The sequence below is a fragment of the Rhinopithecus roxellana genome, chromosome 3 (genome assembly GCF_007565055.1).
Source record: "Rhinopithecus roxellana isolate Shanxi Qingling chromosome 3, ASM756505v1, whole genome shotgun sequence".
Lineage (NCBI taxonomy): Eukaryota > Metazoa > Chordata > Mammalia > Primates > Cercopithecidae > Rhinopithecus > Rhinopithecus roxellana.
The window spans coordinates 149,643,492-149,666,414 of record NC_044551.1 but is presented as its reverse complement, the minus strand read 5'-3'; the positions used below and the strand labels follow the sequence as shown (position 1 = coordinate 149,666,414).

Here is a 22,923-nt window from a genome sequence, read left to right as displayed (position 1 = left end):
GGACTATAACCATGTCACATGGGAGGGCGGTACATCTTTAGTTCTTAGGCTGACTTTCTACCTTGTTCCTCTGGAGCCTGGGCTCCTGGTGGGATAAGGACAAGAAAGGCCGGGAGGCTGCGGGAACTCAGACTGCTGATGTCTGGGTCAGCTACTCTGCACTTTAAAGGGCAAGTTACACACCTGTTGTGAGCAATACCTTTATTCTTCCTGTCTTCAGTGTCTTCCGCATCCATCATCTCACATGCCGGACAGGCCTGCTGTTACTCCCATTTTACAGACAAAGGAACTGAGGCTCCTATAGGTTGTCTTTCTCAGTCAAAGCAGAGTCCATGATAGGCATCTCCTGGGAACTTGTTAGAAATGGACTCTTCGCCAGGCGCGGTGGCTCACGCCTATAATCCCAGCACTGTGGGAGGCCAAGGCACGTGGATCACGAGGTCAGGAATTCAAGACTAGCCAGGCCAAGATAGTGAAACCCCATCCCTACTAAAACTACAAAAATTAGTCAGGCATGGTGGCAGGTGCCTGTAATCCCAGCTACTTGGTAGGCTGAGGCAGGAGAATTGCTTGAACCTGGGCAGCAGAGGTTGCAGTGAACCGAGCTTGTGCCACTGCACTCCAGCCTGGGTGACAGTGAGACTCCATCCCCCCAAAAAAAAAGGAAAAAAAAAATGGACTCTTCAGCCCCACTCTGACCTGCTGAATCAGAATCTGCATTTAAACAAGATCCCTAGGTATACGGAGAAGCACCGGGCTGGGATCTACCCGAGGTCTGGGATCAGTCCAAGATTCTTCTTTTTAACAGTGATGCCATACTTTGGGTGGTAAGGACCTAAGAGGTTAGTAGCAAAAGGCCTACGTTCTTGCTTGAGGCCCTGCTTGCTAGCTTGAGGACTCTGTTATATTAACAGAGTACTTATTTTGGGTAAGCTACTTCTTTTGGGTAAGCTACTTATTTTGCTTGTAGCTACCCAGAAGAAGAGGTGGCTGGCTGTATTCTCCAAACTTCTGGGACTCCTCAAGGAGTGAAGTCTGACGCACGGAACCAGCCACCACGGCAAAGGAAGAGCGATGGCGCCCCCATGTGGCAACACAAGCACCGCAATTTCACACAAAACGAAATCAGAATTGGCCGGAGGGGAACATCAGATTCTTAGGGAATGTGACTCCAACTAATGCTATACTCAGGGCGACTTTTTGGAAGGCAAAAGCCCCATAGTCTAGCCATACAACTTTCCAGAAGAGTAACACTCTTCACAACAGTTGGCATCAAAATTCTTGGCTCTGCCATCCACCCATTCTGAGAGGCTCTTTCCTCATCCCCAAAAATGGAAGTTCGGATAAGATGACTTCAAGAGGAGTTCTATCGTTTTTCCCCTCATTGAAAATAATAGAAAACAATAAAATACTGCATTTCCGCCTTCAAGTATTCACTGAGCGCCTTCTCCATTCCCCGCTTCATGCCGGGCTGCAGGCAGGCAGCTGTAACCCAGGCAGAGTCCCTTCTTCAGTTGTGGGATGTAGAAGACAAGGACAGGACCAGTCACAGAGGAAAGACCTTCACTCATGCTGGAGCCTCCTTTACCACTGCATGGGCCCTTTCAACTTTCCTAACCCACACAGCTCACTGGCTCCTCATGGTAACCTCACGGCAACCTCACATGGGCCCTACGAAGCCCCCCGCCAGCCCTCCTGAAAGGTGCCCTATAATTGGAACCATCCTTTTGTGGAGTATATACTGACCCAGTTCATCCTTAGAAATGCTTTGCTGGGATTTACATCCTGGAAGCTGGGCCACTGACTGGTCTTCCAACACCACCTGTTTCCAGCTTTCTCTTCTGCAAGCATTAGCTGAGTCTAATTTAAATAATAGATCTTTTAAAATGTTTTAAAGTTCATGTAGAAAAAAAAAAATGTGAGACCTCCAGTATGTGGTAAGGGTCTGCTTACTTACGATAAGAAAAGTACTTGAAGTGCTTTCTGTCCCTCCACTGATCCAGGACTCCAAATCTAATAGTCCACCTGGCCCTTGAAGGATGTAAACCCAGACACACTAGTGAACAGGCTCGATAAAAACACAGCTTTCTGAATTCTTTTCTGTGTTGTTTGAAGCTGGCGAATGCCACTTAGGAAGCGAGAGTAAAGAGTCTCTCTGCTCTCCCTGTTCTAATGATGTGTGCTGAAACTGGACGAATAAGGTCAGGATTAGCCTGGCACTTGTTCATGGACATTGAGCAAATCTGGAAAGCATTCTGTATTTTTTTCACATCCTCTGAGGTCTTTCCCTCCCTGATCCTCCAGAAATTTACACCCTCCTTTATCTTCCCAAATGTGCTGCTTGTACCTCAACTTGGCCATTTTCCCTATTTGCCTCGTAGACTGATGCTTAAGAAGTCACCTCTTTAGTTTCTACACTTCTTGCAGCATCTGCTCAAAATAGCAGTTCACAGAAACAGTGGCATTCCAGGTTAGAGGGTCATGGCCCAGGGCTGCCCCAGCCAAAGCCAAGTACATCCAAGGAATGTACTGGCAATTCCAAGACTCCCAATGGTCTCAACTAAGTGGTGGGAACCATCCCCATTTACACACAGGACTGTGGGCACAGGACACTGCCCAACCTCCTTTCTCGCAGACTGATGCCTCCTTTCAGAGAGGCCAAGCTTCTTGACCCTCACCTCAAGCCCCTTCAACCCACCCAGCTCCCACCCTCCTGAAGAATCTAACCCTGCTGGCCACTGCCACATCTCACATCTCTAGCTCCCTTCCTCCCAACATGCTTTATGCATCATAACTCCTCTCTGGCAGTTCCTTTTTTCAAAGCTTCTACTTCCTCTTCCTAACACATCCAAACAAAAGCCTTCATCCCGTCAACCAGCAACACAACTCCAGCCCCAAAAGCTTCCATCCACACCCACCTGGAGCATCAATGTCTCAACCCCACCCAGGAAAACTTCTCAATCTAAACTCCCACCACATCTCCAATGACTCCTCAAGACTAGAAGCTCCACATATACAATCATATCCTGTATTCTAGGTTTGAAACCTTGGAGCCATTCTTCTTAAAACACACTTCTAGTTTTCTTAACATTATGAAATTCCTAAATGCTTTTATTAGTGACAGGAGGTGGTAGGGGGTGGGGGCGTGTCTCCCCATGTTGCCCAGGCTGGTCTTGAACTCCTGGACTCAAGAAATCCTCCCAACTTGGCTGGGATTACAGGCATGAGCCACCATGCCTGGCCCTAAATGCTTATTGTAGAAATCTTTCAGGCCAGGCACGGTGGCTCACGCCTGTAATCCCAGCACTTTGGGAGGCTGAGGCGGGTGGATCACGAGGTCAGGAGATTGAGACCATCCTGGTTAACATGGTAAAACCCTGTCTCTACCAAAAATACAAAAAAAGTAGCCAGGCGTGGTGGCGGGCGCCTATAGTCCCAGCTACTCGGGAGGCTGAGGCAGGAGAATGGCATGAACCTAGGAAGCGGGGCTTGCAGTGAGCCGAGATAGCGCCACTGCACTCCAGCCAGGGCGACAGAGCAAGACTCTGTCTCAAAAAGAAAAAAAAGAAATCTACAATCACCCACAATCCCACCCTAAAAAACCATTTCAACTGGAAAAATCATTCTGGCTTTTTTATTGCAAACCCATTTAATGTTATTTCCAAACATGAGAAGCTATGTAGTTTTATAACCTACATTCTTGTGTAAAAATGTAGGCCAGGCATAGTGGCTCACACCTGTAATCCCGGCACTTTGGGAGGCCAAGGTGGGCAGATCACAAGGTCAGGAGTTCGAGACCAGCCTGGCCAATACAATGAAACCCCGTCTCTACTAAAAATACAAAAATTAGCCGTGCGCGGTGGCGCATGCCTGTAAGTCCGTTACTCAGGAGGCTGAGGCAGAACAATCACTTGAACCCGGGAGGCAGAGGCTGCAGTAAGCCGAGATCCGCCACTGCACTCCAGCCTGGGCAACAAAGTGAGACTCCGTCTAAAATAGTAATAATAATACACACCTTTCTGTTAAAGCCACTTAAAATTATTGAAATAGATCAAGTGTGCATGAGTACACTATCAAGTCAGATCAAGAAAGAAGGATCACCAAGTCTCACATCATCTTGTCACCACTCCACAGAGTAACTACTACCCCAACTTCTCAAGCATGGCTTTGAGCTGGAGCCATGCTTACATCTTCCCTCTTCCTGCAGGTACGAAAACCAGCCATTTTCCCCTTCATCTGGCTGTCCCCTCAAAGGTGGACCAAGTCCCACTACCTCCAACATCCCCCAGGCCCCCTGTGCCCCTGCAAAACAGCTCCCACTGCCCCACAACAGAACCCTGATCTCTCAGCCCCCCACCTTTTATGGAGACAGGGTATCACTTTATCACCCCAGTTGGAGTTGCAAGGGCGCAATCTTGGTTCACTGCAGCTTTGACCACCTGGGCTCAAGTGATCCTCCTACCTCAGTGCCCCAGGTAGCTGGAATCACAGGTGCACACCACCACACCCAGCTATCTCAGCTCTTTCTACCACATCTAACAATTCCCCTACACAAACCACTTAGATGCTCAGGAGGAAACCAAACCTACTAGAGACACATTTCTTAGACACGTGGCTACAATAGCCCCTGTTGGTAGGCCCTGGCAGGTAAGCCGCTTCTACAGCCAGAGGACTAGGACTGTGTAAGGGGCATGACCCAGGGAACAAGACCCCTGACCCCTCCTCATCGAGACCCATGTCTTCTCCAATTAAGGTCTTTTTCACTGGCTTCATGCCCTTTAAACACCCATCACCACCATATATATACACCAACACACATTCCACACAGCCACACCACATATCCAGTGGTCACAACTATTCTAGGACTCTGGGCCGTGCTGTTCTTTGGCCAGGTATCAGTCCTAGCACTTACCTTTATGCCATAACCCCCACCTTCTGCTAACAAAACCCTCAAAGTAAGGCCCAGTCACAGGAGCAAGACAAGGATTCCTAACACCAAAGGAACTGGGCCAAGACTCAACTGGAGTGAGTACAGAAAAATCAGCAACATTTTCTTACAAAGTAGGCAGTGCTTCAGCTGTCACTCTTCCGGCTGGAGGTCTTCAACAGATGTTAAGTGAAATTTAGCTCAGAGGGTTCCTACTCCTAGAGAACGTTATTGAAAACACACACCTCGCCCCCTATACACACACACCCACACACACACATGCACACACACACCCCCACACACACCCAGCAGCCTTCATTATGGAATTAAGGAAACCATTCAAGTGTAAGACAGGTTTATTTTATTAGTTTTTCCTAAACTTGTCTCATGTTTACTGAATGATTTTCTTAGTGTAAGAACGTGACCTGGAGCTTTAACAAATCAGTTTGGATAACGCAACCTGGATAAATGCTTGTCTGTACACAAGCCATCAATTACCACTCTCTGTCCTGGCCTCCATGAAAATCCAACTGGTCTTAAAGTCTGTCTAAGCAGAGAGCAAGCAGACCACATCATCTTGTTTCAACTTCAAATTCACCCCATCCCAACACCCACACCCTTCCCCCACTACACACACACACCAAAAAAAAAAAAAATTTTTTTTTCTTTTTTTAGAAGAAATGGCCATTAAGGACTGGGCCAGTTGTACAAGGGTTGACTTAATCCTGCAGCCAGCACTTTTAAAAAAGCTATTGGCTTCACAGCAGGCCAGCTGGAACTCTTGAAGCATGACAGGTAGAGAACAGAGGATGTGCTACGAACAGGGCCTTGTTGCGGTGCTGCGAGGCTTCCATGCGTGCTTACACACCAGTATAAGTATACTTTCCCCTTCCTCCTCCTAAGCAATTTTTCTCAGTAGCACTTGAGAGCCTGTAACACTCAAACTTTTCGATGTATCTAGAGATGGACAAACGCTTAATTCTAACTACGCAACATATCATCTTATTTCTAACAACATAGGCCAAAAGTAACAGGCACTCTGTTATACAGAATATCAATTTTTACAAAGATCCAAAACATTACCAACAAACCTTTTAACAGTTTCTTAAAGCAGGTACCAACTCTGGCCTCAAACACAGGCTTCCCTTGGAGTTTCCAAAATGCCTCACTCCTGTCAACACTGCCCCAAAAAGCAGTCAGAGGAACGCTTTGGTATACCTGACACTGGCCACACAGTTAAGAATGAGGTGTTGTTATAACATCAGGCACCACACTTCTTTAACACTAATTTCAGACTCATCCAGTACAATCCAGTGTATCTTAGTTTTTTTTCTATCATCTGTCAGCTGCTTAACATGTACAAATTGGCAGGTTCATGACAGATATTAACACAACACACAAGTGATTGTGAATGAGCTAAAAAGAACTTTTAACTCTTGTCCTAGGAGTTCAAGCTATACCTCAAAATTATACAGAACATCTCTCACCTGAATAAACAGGCCAGGATACAAATCTTTACACCAAAATTAACAAGGATTTAATTCCTCAGTTAAATTTACCATGGCTATCTCCAACAGTATATGTACCCAATTCAAATCTTCTGAAAATTATTTAGACCCTGATGATTGGGGTATTCGTGAACAAACTTTCAGAAAGAGCCTCCAGGTTTAAAGCCCTCAGTTAACAACTTACTCTAGGCAAGTGGGTCTATTTTCCCAAGAGAAGTACATGGCATTCATAATGGGAGCCCTTTTATTGGGAGATAGGGAACAGAACACAGGTGAGGGTGAAGGTGAAATATGAAGAAGTTCAGAGCACACCTTTGTTCCTCTGCCGTGTTAATCCATGCTGTGCCATGCTCCAACCCTCACAAAGAGGGAGACCCCATCCCCACACCAGGCAGGGAGCCTTTAGAGCTATCTCCACAACAGATTTTTAAAGCATAATTAGAGCTCCTGCCATGTAAGTCATAATGAAAAGTCTGCTGGATAGCTAGAGCTGTAGCTATAGCTCAACTTTCCAAAACAAACTTATTCTTGTAGACACATGGTTAAACATAAAGGAGTGAAGCATTAGCTCAGTAAGACTAACTGGGCTTCTAAATAGTACCATTATGTACCATTATGAAAAAGATACAATGCACTTAATTTCTGTATCTAACTATTTAGAAGTCAAAATGCTCCATACATTACCTATTTCCCCTCCCCGAAAATCCCCTAAAAACTGACTAAGAAATCTTCAGTATTCACTTGCTCTAGTTGATATTTAGAACAAAGTTGACAACTTAAAGCTTTATAATAGTCTGTTTTAATAGAAACAAGTGTTGGAATCAATCAATGTCCATCTCAGGAAGCTTCTTGTCTGACTCCGAAGGCACAGCTGTGTCTGTACCCTGCTCAGCAGCCTGGGGGCCTGGGTTGTCTCCTTGTCCATCCACTGGTCCATTCTGCTCTGCATTTTTTTGTTCCTCTTTTGGAGGTTCCACTTTGGGTTTGGGCTTTGAAATTATAGGGCTACAAATACTTGTCAGCTCCTGGAATGGGTAAGAAAGAAAACCGTGGTTTCTTATAAAATTAACAAATTTTACAAGACATGCTAAACCCAAACCCACCCTCTCCCACCACTCAATCCTCAACCTAGAAGCTAAGACACTATAATAAAGTTCCCTCCTAAATGTCACTTGAGGACTATTAAAAATAAGGCTGTCAAGAAAAGACTATTTTAAAAAGTCTTAAATTACCTTAATTTTAGCTTCAATCTCTTTTGACTTGACAACTGGATCCATGGTCAAACTCTGCTTGTTCTGCAGATTTAGCTTGTTATTCATCCACTCCATTGCCTCATTTGTGCTTTTTTCTACCTTCGTCATGTCAGCAGCATCCAAATGATCATACTGGTCCTCCTGCAAGCAGGAGACAGTCAGACAAGTGCTAAAAGGGTGATACCCTCCCTCCCAGCAAATATTGTCTAGTTTGTGCCATTTTTCAAAAACTTATAATCTTTCAAAAAATAAAGCATATTAGCCTCACAATCTGAACAGACATTATTCAAAAGAAACCTAATCCCAATTTTTTAATACACTCAGGATAGACTTAAATTTTAAAGGCCAAGAAAATTCATAAGGTACCAATTAAAAGGCTTCAACAAGATAAACAGCAGCACCTGATTTATACAAAATCTTATGAAGATAATTTCACAATGCAAAAAAATTACATTAGATATGACAGCTGAAGTTTCAGCATGCTAGTTCAGAACCAAAACTATAATGAATACTGTTTTTAAAAGAAGGCCTTTCATGTGAACCTGGGAGGCAGAACTTGCAGTGAGCCGAGATCACGTCACTGCACTCTACCCTGGGCAACAGAGCGAGACTCTGTCCCCCCCCCCCCCAAAAAAAAAAAAAAAAAAAGGCCTTTCAGGCTGGGCGTGGTGGCTCACGCTTATAATCTTAGCACTTTGGGAGGCTGAGGCAGGAGGATCACTTAAGCCCATGACTTTTAAGACCTGGGCAACACAATGAGCCCGTCTCTATAAAAAATATAAAAATTAGCCAGGCATGAGGGCCACATGCCTGTAGTCCCAGCTACTCAGGAGGCTGAGGCAGGAAGGTCACTTGAGCTCAGGAGGCTGAGGATGCAGTGAGCTATGATCACACCACTGCACTTGAGCATGGGCAACAGACTGAGAGCCTGTCTCACAAAAAAGAAGAAAAACAAAAAAAAAGAGGCGGGGCCTAATGGCTAATGCCTGTGATCGTAGCACTTTGGGAGGTCAAGGTGGGTGGATCATTTGAGCTCAGGAGTTCAAGACCAGCCTGGGTAACATGGTGAAATGACATCTCAAAAAAAAAAAAAAAAAAAAAGACAACCCCAGTTGGGTGTGGTGGTACATGCCTACAGTCCCAACTACTGAGAAAGTAGCTGAGGCAGGAGAACGGCTTGAGCCAGAGAGGTAGAGGCTGCAGTGAGCCGAGATTTCACCATTGCACCCCAGCCTGGGTGACAAAGTGAGAACTTGTCCAAAAAAAAAAAAAAACCACAAAAGCTCAATTTATGGTTTCTTACACTAACAATATGTCAAAGTTTCTTACACTAACAATATGTCAAGAACCTGGGGTATAATGGAGGAACTTTATACTCCAAAGTCTGAACTTCGGAGTCAGACTTCTGGCTAAATGACAGTTCTCCCAATTTAGTGACCCTGAATGTTGCTTAAGGAAAGTGAGGCTTAAATAAATTGGAATTTATCTATATATGCTGATACCACCCCCTACCTTATAAAGGTACTGTGTGCATAATTACTAGGCCTCAGGTGTTCTTAGAAAGACCAGGATAGAGCATGTTAAGTCAAACACTAATGAAAAGGAAACTGAACAACACTGTTCAATTCCAGATTCCACCTATTAAAGAGATATAGCAAATCCTATGGTTCTTATTAAGATGTTATAAAACATTCCACATTACATTAATATCCAAAATAAAAAGTGCTATTAAACAAGTTAATGGGAACAAGAGAAAAAAATGCTATGTAAATGCCTCAGAAGTTAACTTTATGGCCGGGAGCAGTGGCTCACGCCTGTAGTACCAGTCAGCACTTTGGGAGGCCAAGGCAGGTGGATCACTTGAGGTCGGGAGTTCAAGACCAGCCTGGCCAACATGGCGAAACCCCATCTCTACTAAAAATACAAAAATGAGCTGGGCGTCATGGCGCATGCCTGTAGTCCCAGCTACTTGGGAAGCTGAGGCAGGAGAATCCGCTTAAACCCAGGAGGTGGAGGTTGCAGTGAGCCGAGATTGTGCCACTGCACTCCAGCCTGGGCAACAGAGCAAGACTCTGTGTCAAAAAAAAAAAAAAAAGTTAACTTCACTAAGAGTAGGAAAAAGAAAAAAGTTACCTTGTTTTTGAAAGAGCTGATTATTTTCATATACTGTTGGATCTGTTTCCCTAGTTCTTCAAATAATTTTGGTCGTTCTTCAGATTCCTGGAACCGTATCTTAATAGGTTGACCTAGATTCTTAACAGAAGAATACACACAGTCTTCATATGGCAGTTTGACGATCCAGAGTACTGATTCCACTAAGATTGGTGATAAAGTACATTTAATCTCCGTGTGCTATATATAAGAAGTTAAATATATTTCTCCAGGCCTTTGGAAATATGAAGCTACTTCAGAAGGGGAATGAGACTATACCTCAGTACTGTTCTATGTGGAATCGCTTCAATTTGTCACCTGAGCCCTTGTTCTCAAAACACAGCAGGGAGACCACCAAAAATTAGGTGTCATCGAATACAGATACACAGTACTAAATATAAAGTATACTTGTCAAAAATAAAAAATCCTTTAAAATCTTAAACACCTGAATCTGATGGAGCCTCTAAATGTAACCATCAACTTGACAAATAATATTAAACGCCACCATGGAGGTGAAAATCAGCAAAATCCAACTACAGGAAGATCCTACAGGACCAATGATCCAATTTCCTCATAAAATAAATAAGGAAAGGGTGGGGGCAACACGAGGAAATGACGGAAGAAGAACTATAGACACAGTTATAAGCAACATCAATAAAATCTATGAGCCTTATATGGATACTAATTCAAACACAAAAATCATTTATGAAATAACTGGAACTTGAAAACAATACAACAGTGATATTAAGAAATGCTTGGTCAGGTTCCATGGCTCATGCCTGTAATCCCAGCACTTTGGGAGACCAAGGCAGGAGAATTGCTTGAGTCCAGGAGTTCCCATGCCAGTCTGGGCAACACAGGGAGACCCTTTCCCTACAAAAAAATTAAAACAGCCAAGAGTGATGGCACACAGCTGTAATCCTAGCTACTTGGGAGACTGAGGCAGAAGGACTGCTTGAGCATGAGGTTGAGGCTGCAGTGAGCCATGACCATACCACTGAACTCCAGCCTGAGTGACAGAGTGAGACTCAAAATGGCCCAGTTCCATAAGAAACCAAGTAATCCAGAGCTAAAATTAAAGAGAAATGTGAAAAGTTCATTCTTGTGCATCTGCAACCTTTTCCAAACAAAAGGCCTCAATTTTATGTAATTCTTTGCATTTTTAATCCTAATGTTAAAAGATGAGATGCTTTAAATACAAAACCAGATGCTGTGGCCATGCGTGATGGCTTCACACCTATAATTTCAGCACTCTGGGAGGCTAAGGCAAGCATATCACTTGAAGTAAGGGGTTCGAGACAGCCTGGCCAACATGGTGAAACCCTGTCTCTACTAAAAATACAAAAATTAGCTTGGCATGGTGGCACATGCCTGTAATCCCAGCTACTCTGGAGGCTGAAGCATAAGAATCCCTTGAATCCAGGAGACAGAGGTTGCAGTGAGCCAAGACTGCGCCACTGCACTCCAGCCTAGGTGACAGAGGAAGACTCTGTCTTATAAAAAAAAGAAAACCCACCAGATGCTTTGCTTTTATTGAGAATCCAAACTACATAAACAGAAACAGCCCTGCCCCAACTGCATTCCCTGTGCCTTTAGGGCAGGTACTAAGTCTTGCTAGTCTTTGTATCTCTTGATACCAAGAATGCACTAGACATCCAATTCAGTGAAGTATTATAAACCTAAACTCAATGTTCAGAAAAATCATTTTGTTATTACAAGGTTCTAAAAGTGAGAATGATAATGAGCCTAAGTCATAAAGGGTTTAGTTCATCAAACATCATTTTCAGTCTGTCTTCTTTACTTGAGAATTCCTCCCAAATTTGAGGTCCTCAGAGGAAGCTTCAACAAGGGTTCTGGATACCTCTGCTCTCAAGAGTCACTTACTTTTAATTCAGCCAACTTATCGACATAAACTTGCTTTGGCTGGTCTTCTCCATCCTCATACAACCAATTTTCAGTATCTTCTAGTTTCAAAGTAAAACTGTTACGATCCTAATGATGAAGAAAATATTATAATTAGGTCATTCAAAAATTACATCCCAAATACAGTCAGAGGCATAGAATATAATGATGTATCTGGGATTTGCTTTAAAATACAGATGGCAGCCAGGCGCGGTGGCTCACATTTGTAATCCTTGGGAGGCTGAGGCACGTGGATCACCTGAGATCAGGAGTTCGAGAACAGCCTGGCCAACATGGTGAAACCCCGTCTCCACTAAAAATACAAAAAAAAATTACCCGGGCATGATGGCGGACACCTGTAATCCCAGCTACTAGAAAGGCTGAAGCAGGGGAACTGCTTGAACTCAGGAGGCGGAGGTTGCAGTGACCAAGATGGGGCCACTGCACTCCAGCCTGGGAGACAGAGCAAAACTTCACTTCAAAAAAAATAAAATAAGATAAAATACAGGGGGAGGAAGGAGATGGGAGACACAGAAAACAAGGCTGGCAAATGTTGGTCCACTTGATAGGTATGGGGGCTTTTATTATATTATTCTCCCTGCCATGGAGGACTTTGGATAAGTTAAAAAATTTCAGAATTAAAAACTGCATTTAAAAGTAAGTGTGGCGGGGAACAGTTGCTCATGCCTATAATCCCAGCACTTTGGGAGACTGAGGCAGATGGATCATCTGAGGTAAGGATAGACTAGCCTGGCCAACATGGTGAAACCCCATCTCTACTAAAAATACAAAAATCAGCCAAGCATGGTGGAGCATGCCTGTAGTCCCAGCTACTAGGGAGGCTGAGGCAGGAGAATCGCTTGAACCAGGGAGGCGGAAGTTACAGTGAGCCAACATCGTGCCATTGTACTCCAGCCTGGGCAACAAGACCGAAACTCCATCTCAAAAAAACTAAAAAATAATAACAACTGAGTTAAGTACCCATCAACCAATGAGTAAATAAACCAAATGTGGTAGGCAGGGCACAATGGCTCACGCCTGTAATCCCAGCATTCTGGGAGGCCGAGGCGGGCAGATCGCGAGGTCAGGAGATCAAGACCACCCTGGCTAACATGGTGAAATCCCGTCTCTACTAAAAAACCACACACAAAAAATTAGCCGGGCGCAGTGGTGGACGCTGTAGTCCCAGCTACTCGGGAGGCTGAGGCAGAATGGCGTGAACCCAAGAGGCAGAGCTTGCAGTGAGCCAAGATCGTGTCACCGTACTCCAGCCTGGGCAACAGAGCAAGACTCCGTCTCAAAAAAAAAAAGAAAACATGGTATATACACACCATGAAATACTACTGAGTCATAAAAAGGAGCAAAGTAATGTCTTTTGCAGCAACTGGATGGAGCTGGAGGCCATTATTCTAAGTGAAGTAACTTGGGAATGGAAAACCAAATACTGTTATGTTTTCACTTATAAATAGGAGCTAAGCTATGGGTACCCAGGAGCATACACAGTAATACAATAGACTTTGGAGACTCAAAAGCAGGAGGACAGAAGTGGGGTGTGGGATTTAAAAAACTACATCTTGGGTACAATGTACAGGACAAGGATGACAGGTGCACCAAAATCTCAGAATTCACCACTATACAATTCATCCATGTAACCAAAAACCACCTGTACCCAAGAGGTATTGAAATTTTTTTTTTTTTTTTTTTTTTTTTTTTTTTTTACAATGAACAGGAAAAAGCTTTAACAATTTAAAGAAAAATACAGGCTGGGCGCGGTGGCTCACGCCTGTAACCCCAACACTTTGGGAGGCCAAGGCAGGCGGATCACCTGAGGTCAGGAGTTAGAGACCAGCCTGTTCAACATGGAGAAACCCCATCTCTACTAAAAACACAAAATTAGCCAGGTGTGGTGGCGCATGCCTGTAATCCCAGCTATTCAGGAGGCTGAGGCAGGAGAATTGCTTGAAGCTAGGAGGTGGAGGCTGCGGTGAGCAGAGATCGTGCCATTGCACTCCAGCCTGGGCAACAAAAGCAAAACTCTGTCTCCAAAAAAAAAGAAAGAAAGAAAGAAAAGAAAAATACAAGATAAATAACAATATTCGAATGTGTCAAAAGTGATTTGTGAACATGATGCACAAAGACCAAACTTTGCAAAACACTGTGCTAATAGACAAATATATAAAATTTTGCGCCCCCCCAAAAAAACTGTTTTTAATAATTCTACTATACACATATAGCTGCAGACTTCCCTTCTAACCCATTTAAAGATGTTCACAGAAGACACACAGTAGTTAGGTATATTGCAGTAGACTTACATCTTCACTCACAAACTTCTCATATTCACCACTAAGCTTGTCTCTCATTTCATACACATATTCCTCCACTGCATTCTTAGCATCATTCCGCTCCTTCTCCAGTTTATCCTGCATGATCATCTTACCCTGAGAATAAATATTATGTACAAATTAATTAGACATTAGGACAACTGAAATCATTTCCTCTTAAATACCAATATAATTATAAAAGTAGAGCCGGACACAGTGGCTCACGCCTGTAATCCCAGCACTTTGGAGGCTGAGGCAGGTGGATCACGAGGTCAAGAGATCGAGACCATCCTAACTAACATGGTGAAACCCCGTCTCTACTAAAAATACAAAAAATTAACCGGGCGTGGTGGTGGGCGCCTGTAGTCCCAGCTACTCGGGAGGCTGAGGCAGGAGAATGGCGTGAACCCGGGAGGCGGAGCTTGCAGTAAGCAGAGATCACACCACTGCACTCCAGCCTGGGCCATAGAGCCAGATTCCATCTCAAAAAAAAATAAATAAATAAAGTAGAGGCTTTCTTCCCCAAATCCTTTTAGTTCTGCAAGTCACATAACAAACGCAAGTGGGAAGACTAATCCTTGACAGACTTTGAATATCAAAAAGAGTTTTGTGGGTGTGATTAAAAAAAAGAACAATAGAAACATCAAGGTATAGACACTCAAAAGCAAAATTAAAGAATTTAAGACAAAGAGAACTTTAAAAACCTATTGTTTTTAAAACACCTATTAAATGAAAAAACCTATTGTTTTCAATGTCACTAAGTGATATCCTCTGCTGTGTTATTTATTATGAGATAAAAAAATCAAATTCATTCATGCAGTATAAATGCTGAAGTTTCTATAAGACAAAACTATTCTAAGATCCAGTGGAAACCTGGTAAGAAACCTCACAGACAAAAATTAAATGTGCTCACAAATCCCAAACCTTGCATCTCTCAATTAAGAGTTACTATATTTACATACTGACTGGCAACAGAAAGGAATAAGCAAAATACTGCCACCATCAGTGCTATATGATTTCTCCTACTGATCAACTTCCATGACCTCCAACCTCAAATATCCCAATCTCTAGTGAACAAATATACCCCCGTATTCAAAAATGAACAATACCTCCCCTACACCAAAGACATTATATGTCAAAATTTTCATAACAGAGCTTCTAGCAATACAGACATATTGGTACCACCATAAAAGAATTGAAATAACATGGGATCTATTGCTTCAACTTGCCCTTAAAATATCATGCAAAAGTCTAAATTATTTTCTCGAAGCCCAATCAAAAATGCATAAAGTCACTCAACACAGAGTCTGAATACTATGTTAACATTAATTTGTTAGCAGCTCATTGTTCCAATAGACTTTAAATAACAACCTCATTTTCAATGTACAAGTTGAGCATCTCTCTGTCTATCTGCCATAATAGCTGATTCTCGATTGGCAGGTCCACAGTACTGGTCTTCACTTTTGCCTTCTTGGCTTGGGGTGGTTGGTCCATCTTTTTATCCTTTGATCCAGCTTGAGAGGTCTAAAAGAATAGAACTCATTAAGAACAAACACATATACAGACTACCTTAAACTTCAAAATGGGTCATGTTTGAAAAGCTGTTTTTGCTTTTTTTACTTCCTTCTCTTTTGATGATGATCTAAGTAACTTAGGACTACCATAACATCTAGAAAATAAAAAATAAGTCAATCTAGAGCAGTCAAATTCATAAAAATGGAATCAGAATAGTGGCTGTCAGGGGATGGGGGAGGGGAATAATGGAAAGTTATTTAATGGGTCTAGAGTTTTGGTTTTTCAAGATGAAGTTCTGAAGACTGGTTACACCACAATGTCTATATACTTAACACTACTGAACTGTACATTTAAAAGTAATTAAGATGGTAAATTTTACAAAATACCTCTCTCCTATAATCCCATATCAATATACAATCACTATTAAAAATGTTTCTCCTACTTTTAAACATATAGACATGCAAATGAAGTTAGTGGGGAGGAGGTTATGAAATTTTTATGGATCAGTAACATATTGGTAATTTGATTTCTATACTGTCTATAACTATTTACATTCTCACAAGGAGAAAACTCATTTCACTGCACCCTATCCACAAATGAGAATTCATTTAATGTCATCTGTTATTCATTCAGTATGACTTTCTTTTAACCTTTTTCAGACACTTACAAGCCATACTTAATTATTTCCTCAAACTGCCTAGTAATATTTTATCCACTGTTCTTTCAGGATTGCAGTGTTTTTTTCCCCACAAATAACTGACTCTTCCAGTTTGTTTGTTGTTTGTTTGAGATGGAGTCTTGCTCTGCAGCCCAGGCTGGAGTGCAATGGCACGATCTCGGCTCACTGCAACCTCTGCCTCCCGGGTTCAAGAGATTCTCCTGCCTCAGCCTCCTGAGTAGCTGGGATTACAGGCGCCCGCCACTACGCCCAGCTAATTTTTGTATTTTTAGTAGAGATGGGGTTTCGCCGTGTTGGCTAGGCTGGTCTCAAACTCCTGACCTTAAGTGATCCGCCCGCCTCAGCCTCCTGAAGTGCTGGATTACAGGCGTGAGCCACAGTGACTCTTCTAGTTTTTTCTAACTGTATTATTTGTCTATATATAAGTTTTGACTGTCAAATATATCCATATCTTTTCCTTTGAGATTACTTATGTTGCTTTCATACTCTGAAAGCCCTTCCTCATCCACAGATTAGAAAAATACTCACTTCAAGCTTTTTCCTTTTCAACTTTGAACCTTAGAATTCATCTGGAATTCAATTTGTTCTATGATAAAGCAAAATTTTAATGTCATTTCCCACCTCCTATCAAACTAACTTAAGTCGGCTGCTGAAATTTATCTATCATTTCTATTTCATTTGCCTTTAGAAGCAATACTGTGCAAACGGCACTTTAGTTTCTGAGCCATCCCAAGGAAGCCTAGATAACTAATACCTCTAGAACCACCCACAGCTCAAGGGCATTGGGGAAGGGGCTGTCACTTCTCCCTTCTCTTCACCCACCTTCCACAAACACATAGGAGAACAAGTCTTTGTCTCTGCCACTGCTGCCCCCATCCCACCCAACAACATAAACGGTCTTCCATCCTGAAAGAGGCCTGACCCAACTAAAGAATCTGTAAGCACCATTTCCTTTCCATTTTCTTTTTTAATATTACTTGCACAGCTAAAGGAAAGCAATTAAATTTTGTTAACTGACATGAAAATATATAACAGACTTAAGCCACTTTAAAAAGTTCTGTCCAACTTTTTAAAATGCCACATTTAAATTAGAAATTTTTTAAAATTAGAAAACTTTTTAAAATTAGAAACTCCTAAGATGGCAAGATTATACACTGTAATTTTATAATTAACTTAAAAGATATTTTCAATGATAAATTTAAACATGACAACTCAAAACTAAATAATAGGTTGTAAAGGATTCATTCAAAAATGTTACTATTCTTTTTGAAATAAATACATTATTTACATTATTCACAAAATACATTTAAATCTATTATTGCATGATTTAAAATAACTTAAGATGCAGTCTTGCTCTGTCGCCCAGACTGGAGTACAGTGGGACAATCTCAGCTCACATAACCTCCATCTCCCAGGTTCAAGCAATTCTCATGCCTCAGCCTCCTGGGTGGCTGGGGCTACAGGCATGTACCACCCCACCCGCATAAATTTTGTATTATTAGTAGAGATGGGGTTTCACCGTGTTGGCCATGCTGGTCTCAAACTCCTGACCCCAAGTGATCTACCCACCTCGGCCTCTCAAAGTGCTGGGATTACAAGCGTGAGCCACTTAACCAGGCCCCATGCCTTTTTATTAAAAGATGTTATTTTGGCTGGGCACAGTAGCTCGTGCCTGTAATCCCAGGGTGCCGAAGCGGGAGGATCACTTGAGGTCAGGAGTTCGAGACCAGCCTGGACAACATGGAGAAACCTTGTCCCTACTAAAAATACAAAAATTATCCAGGCGTGATGGTGCACGCCTGTAGTCCCAGCTACCCAGGAGGCTGAGGCATAAGAATCACTTGAACCTGGGAGGCGGGGGCTGTAGTGAGCCAAGATCACACCACTGTACCTCTAGCCTGGGCGACACAGCTAGAGTACATCTCAAAAAAATTAAAAAATTAAAAATTAAAAGGCATGGATTATTGATAATTTTGAAAAAATTTTCAGTTTCATTATTGTTTATCGGTAATGAATTAAATTATGGGTAGAATGACTTAGTATAAGCCATTCAGAAACCAGCATAAATAAATCATGCTTTCTTCCCATGTATAAACCAGGAGAGAGTTTAAAGGCCATCTTGCAAATAGCACACTACAAATATCACTACAAAATCTTGCTTAAAAAATTGTTCAAATAAATTGAGTTTCTAAGTATAACTATGTTTCAAGACACTGCCCCTTAGCCAAAACCATGTACTTTAAAAAGCCTGCAGTGCATATTCTAAAACACAACTCAGCTGGGCGTGGTGGCTCACACCTGTAATACCAGCACTTTGAGAGGACAAGGCAGGTGGATCACCTGAGGTCAGGAGTTCAAGACCTGCCTATCCAACACAGTGAAACCTTATCTCTACTAAAAAATACAAAAAAAAAAAATTAGCTGCCATGGTGGTGTGCATCTGTAATCCCAGCTACTCAGTAGGCTGAGGTAGAAGAATTACTTGAATCCGGGAGGTGGAGGTTGCAGTGAGCCGAGATCATGTCATTGCACTCCAGCCTGGGCAACGGTGAAACGCTGCCTTAAAAAAAAAAAAAAAAAAAAAACCATACAACTCATACCTCCATTTCTTCAGACTCTGCCTTATTTTCTGCTGGTGTCTGCTGCTGTTGCTCTTCAACATGTGGTTCTTCCTGGTCCACTTGCATCTTCTGAAAAACAGGTCAAATTAAATCTTGCAATTAGGAAGACTAAACAACCTTCATTACACATTGACAAAGTCACATGGTTATGAAATTTCTGCTGAATTACCAGCAATCAGAAGGCCTATGCTTAAATTCCAGGTAGGCCACATTACCTATAACACAGACATTTTCCACTCTGGATCTTAGTTAATACATCTGTACAATGAGGATAACACTTGTCCTGCCTTACCCTTACATAAAGAAGAATGACTGTGGAACAGATTTGTACACCATTAAGTACTCACAGTTCACCATGTGGCATCATTTAATACAATCTACAAAATACAACCTGAAGAGAGCATAAGCTTCTCCAGGCTTCCTCAAAGGTATTTTCTCTCAAAAGTTCCAACTTTTTCAAATAGTTCCTAAGTCAGCCTCTCTTCATCCTCAAAAGTATGACCACTGGATGTGCTCGGGGAGGTGAACACGTTAAAATTACAAAGCCTAAGAACAACGATGAAAGAAGAGGTTTGTGGAGAGCCTGAACCAGTGGCTTCTCAATGTCTGCAACATATTAGAATGACCTGAGAGGCTTTTAAAACTACTGCTACCTGGGTCTCGGCCCAGACCAACTCCAGTAAAATCTGTGGGAATGAAACCCCAGCATTTGTAGTTTTGTTTTCCCAGAGGCAGGGTCACACTCTGTCACCCAGGCTGGAGTGCAGTGGTGTAAACAGGACTCACTGCAGCCTCGACCTCCTAGGCTCACACAATCCTCCTGCCTCAGCCTCCCATGTAGGTGGGACCACAGGTGTGTGCCACCACACCTGGTTAATTTTTACTTTTAGTAGAGATGAGGGTCTCACTTTGTTGCCCAGGCTGGCCTCAAACTTCTGGGCTCAAGAAGTCTTCCTGCCTCAGGCTCCCGAAGTGCCAGAATCATAGGTAATTTGTAGTTTTATAAAGCTTTGATTCTGATGAACAATGAAGACAACACCCAGTGCATAATTCCAACAAATGAGTGTACAATCTATTCTACTTTTGAAAATAATTAACTGAGACTCAAGAGCATTCAATAACCAGAATCAAGAATAACTCAAGTTGAGAAGTATAAGATCTGAAAGGAGAAATCAACTGTGTTCCATTTCTATACAAATTCTGCATAAAAATCTACTGCTGGTTCACTTATATTGGGGGAAGAGCAAACATATAAATCCACTCTCAATCAGCAGCTCTGTCACAACGCTCCTCCCTTGCTACCAAGTCTACTTGCTATAATTTCTAGACAAGTCACTTCCGGGCCATCACAAATGGTATACAATGTCTAGATTACCTCTTCCTCCTTTGCATTCTGATCTGTTTCCATTGGCTCCTCATTTTCCTCAGACTTGTGAACCTCCACTAAGGATGCACTGGACACACTGAAAATGCCATGGACATTTACTCGAACTTTGACTTTCACTTTTGAACTGGAGCCATCAGACTGAGGAGTGACTTTCTGAACTGAAAACTGAGCTAGGGACATACGAGAGACAAAAGAACACATAACCTAAGAGGATGAATTCAAGCATGAATATATGCCTACATTGTTACATTATGTCTACTTTTCAATGATAGCTCAGTAACATGATGCTTAAAATAAGCAAAATGGATCTTCTTAGAATCTTATTAAATCATCAGATTTCTTTCTTCTTTCAGTCTCTTATTATCCTGCCCCAATTAAGAACTCAAATATCTCCCAATTCTTTCCTTTCTTCCAATTTCTTATTTCTATTTATCTTTAAATGGTACTTTCAGATTAATTCCTAAAACATATTTGGCACATTCTCTACTGAAAAAACAAAACAGGAAAAAAAAAATGATTCCACACTGCTTGTCATTTCTCAGTAAATTGCCATTTCTAGATTCAGTTACTGTACAAGGGTTTTATTTACATTTTCTTCATTCCCAGAACTCTGAAAAGTATGAATTATCACTGTTATTCCTGGTTTTACAGATTTACAGATGGGGAAAACAGAATAGGTTAACTTTCTACAGCTTCTAAATGCCATTCAGGATACTCCTAATTCTTTACCCATATATTCTAGGTCTTTATAGTATAACTAGTTTCTCTCTCTCTTCTCAACTAGTATTATTTCCAGAGTTTCTCAGAGTCTATAAATACTCTAGATAACAAAGTTCTGAAACCTAGGATGCTTTGATATCGTATCACCATCTCCTAATGATTTTCCGTATACATCTTTTTTTTTTTTTCTGAGACGGAGTCTCACTCTGTCGCCCAGGCTGGTGTGCAGTGGCATGATCTTGGCTCACTGCAAGCTCTGCCTCCCGGGTTCACACCATTCTCCTGCCTCAGACTCCCAAGTAGCTGGGACTACAGGCGCCCATCGGCATGCCTGGCTAATTTTTTTTTGTATTTTTTCAGTAGACACCCGGTTTCACTGTGTTAGCCAGGATGCTCTCGATCTCCTGACTTTGTTATCTGCCAACCTAGGCCTCCCAAAGTGCTGGGATTATAGGCGTGAGCCACCACGCCCGGCGATTTTCTGTATACATCTTATAACTGTATGTTAGGGTCCAAATTGAATTTCGTTAATTCCTTAGAGTATACAGCCCCACCTTATACACAAGCTGTAACTACAATGTGCGTTAACCAAGAAAAACTGCCGATACGATGGGAGATCCAATTAAGTAATAGCCATTTGGCTGGTTCTAAACCTGTTAACGAGACTGGAAGAGGTTTTCTTTTGTAATCTAAAGCCTCTAAATTTCAGAACACCGTACTTGTTCTTTCTACTACGCCAACTCTCCAAGTAGATAAGCTTTTTTATTTTTTATTTTTTTAAATGGAGACAGGGTCCCACTATGTTGCCCACTACGTGATCTCGAACTCCTCGGCTCAAGTGATCCTCCCACTTTAGCCTTCCAAAGTGTTGGGATTACAGCTGTGAGCCACTGTGCCTTTTTTTTTTTCTTTAAATTCCCAACTCTTACCTATAGCAGGATCTGGATAGGGCAAATCCTGAGGAGAGCTGTAGTAGGCCTCAAGAGTGAAAGGTTCCTTTCTATAAAATGTAAGGACTTTAGAGAAAGGAGCAGCATGATTTTTGGAAAAGACTTCACAGTCACTGAATGGAGGAAAAAGACAAAAACACGGATTCAGGATATTCCTAACACTTTTAGCCCTGCGTTCCAGGTTTGTAATTATTGTATAGTGTTAGTCTCTCTCTTTTCAAATGGCATTATTTCCAGATTATAAGAGTTCCCAAGAATCTTTATATATAAAGTCAGTAAAAAAAGGAAAACTCTTTCCCTAAGCGGCCTGAGGTAATCTGTGAAAATGGTTCGCTATTCACTTGACCCGGAGAACCCCACGAAATCATGCAAATCAAGAGGTTCCAATCTTCGTGTTCACTTTAAGAACACTCGTGAAACTGCCCAGGCCATCAAGGGTATGCATATTCGAAAAGCCACGAAGTATCTGAAAGATGTCACTTTACAGAAACAGTGCGTACCATTCCAACGTTACAATGGTGGAGTTGGCAGGTGTGCCCAGGCCAAGCAGTGGGGCTGGACACAAGGTCGATGGCCCAAAAAGAGTGCTGAATTTTTGCTGCACATGCTTAAAAATGCAGAGAGTAATGCTGAACTTAAGGGTTTAGATGTAGATTCTCTGGTCATCGAGCATATCCAAGTGAACAAAGCACCTAAAATGCGCCGACGGACCTACAGAGCTCATGGTCGGATTAACCCATACATGAGCTTTCCCTGCCACATTGAGATGATCCTTACTGAAAAGGAACAGATTGTTCCTAAACCAAAAAAGGAGGTTGCCCAGAAGAAAAAGATATCCCAGAAGAAACTGAAGAAACAAAAACTTATGGCACGGGAGTAAATTCAGCATTAAAATAAATGTAATTTAAAGGAAAAAAAAAAAAAGGAATATACATCAATCTGCACATAAAAGGCACCAAGGATTTCAGCAAAATCAAGTGTGAGAAACT

The 22,923-nt window shown here is 42.1% G+C and overlaps 2 protein-coding genes across 2 annotated transcripts in view; one reads left to right on the top strand and one right to left on the bottom strand.

Moving 5' to 3' along the window:
• Positions 1 to 5,265: 5,265 nt before the first annotated feature.
• HSPA4 (heat shock protein family A (Hsp70) member 4) overlaps positions 5,266 to 22,923 on the bottom strand; it is a 57,025-nt gene continuing 39,367 nt past the window's right edge. Inside the window, exons 11-19 of the mRNA XM_010359961.2 lie at positions 21,914 to 22,047; positions 20,253 to 20,434; positions 18,857 to 18,946; positions 15,434 to 15,586; positions 14,054 to 14,179; positions 11,724 to 11,831; positions 9,822 to 9,941; positions 7,668 to 7,829; positions 5,266 to 7,460 (exon numbers count right to left, since the gene is read on the bottom strand). Of these exons, the coding sequence (XP_010358263.1) occupies positions 7,257 to 7,460; positions 7,668 to 7,829; positions 9,822 to 9,941; positions 11,724 to 11,831; positions 14,054 to 14,179; positions 15,434 to 15,586; positions 18,857 to 18,946; positions 20,253 to 20,434; positions 21,914 to 22,047 (1,279 nt within the window). The 3' untranslated portion in view covers positions 5,266 to 7,256. The remainder of the gene's footprint in view (positions 7,461 to 7,667; positions 7,830 to 9,821; positions 9,942 to 11,723; positions 11,832 to 14,053; positions 14,180 to 15,433; positions 15,587 to 18,856; positions 18,947 to 20,252; positions 20,435 to 21,913; positions 22,048 to 22,923) is intronic.
• On the top strand, positions 22,224 to 22,868 carry LOC104659818 (60S ribosomal protein L17). The gene has a single exon (XM_010359960.2). The coding sequence runs from the start codon at positions 22,260 to 22,262 to the stop codon at positions 22,812 to 22,814; it is 555 nt and encodes a 184-aa protein (XP_010358262.2). The 5' UTR covers positions 22,224 to 22,259; the 3' UTR covers positions 22,815 to 22,868.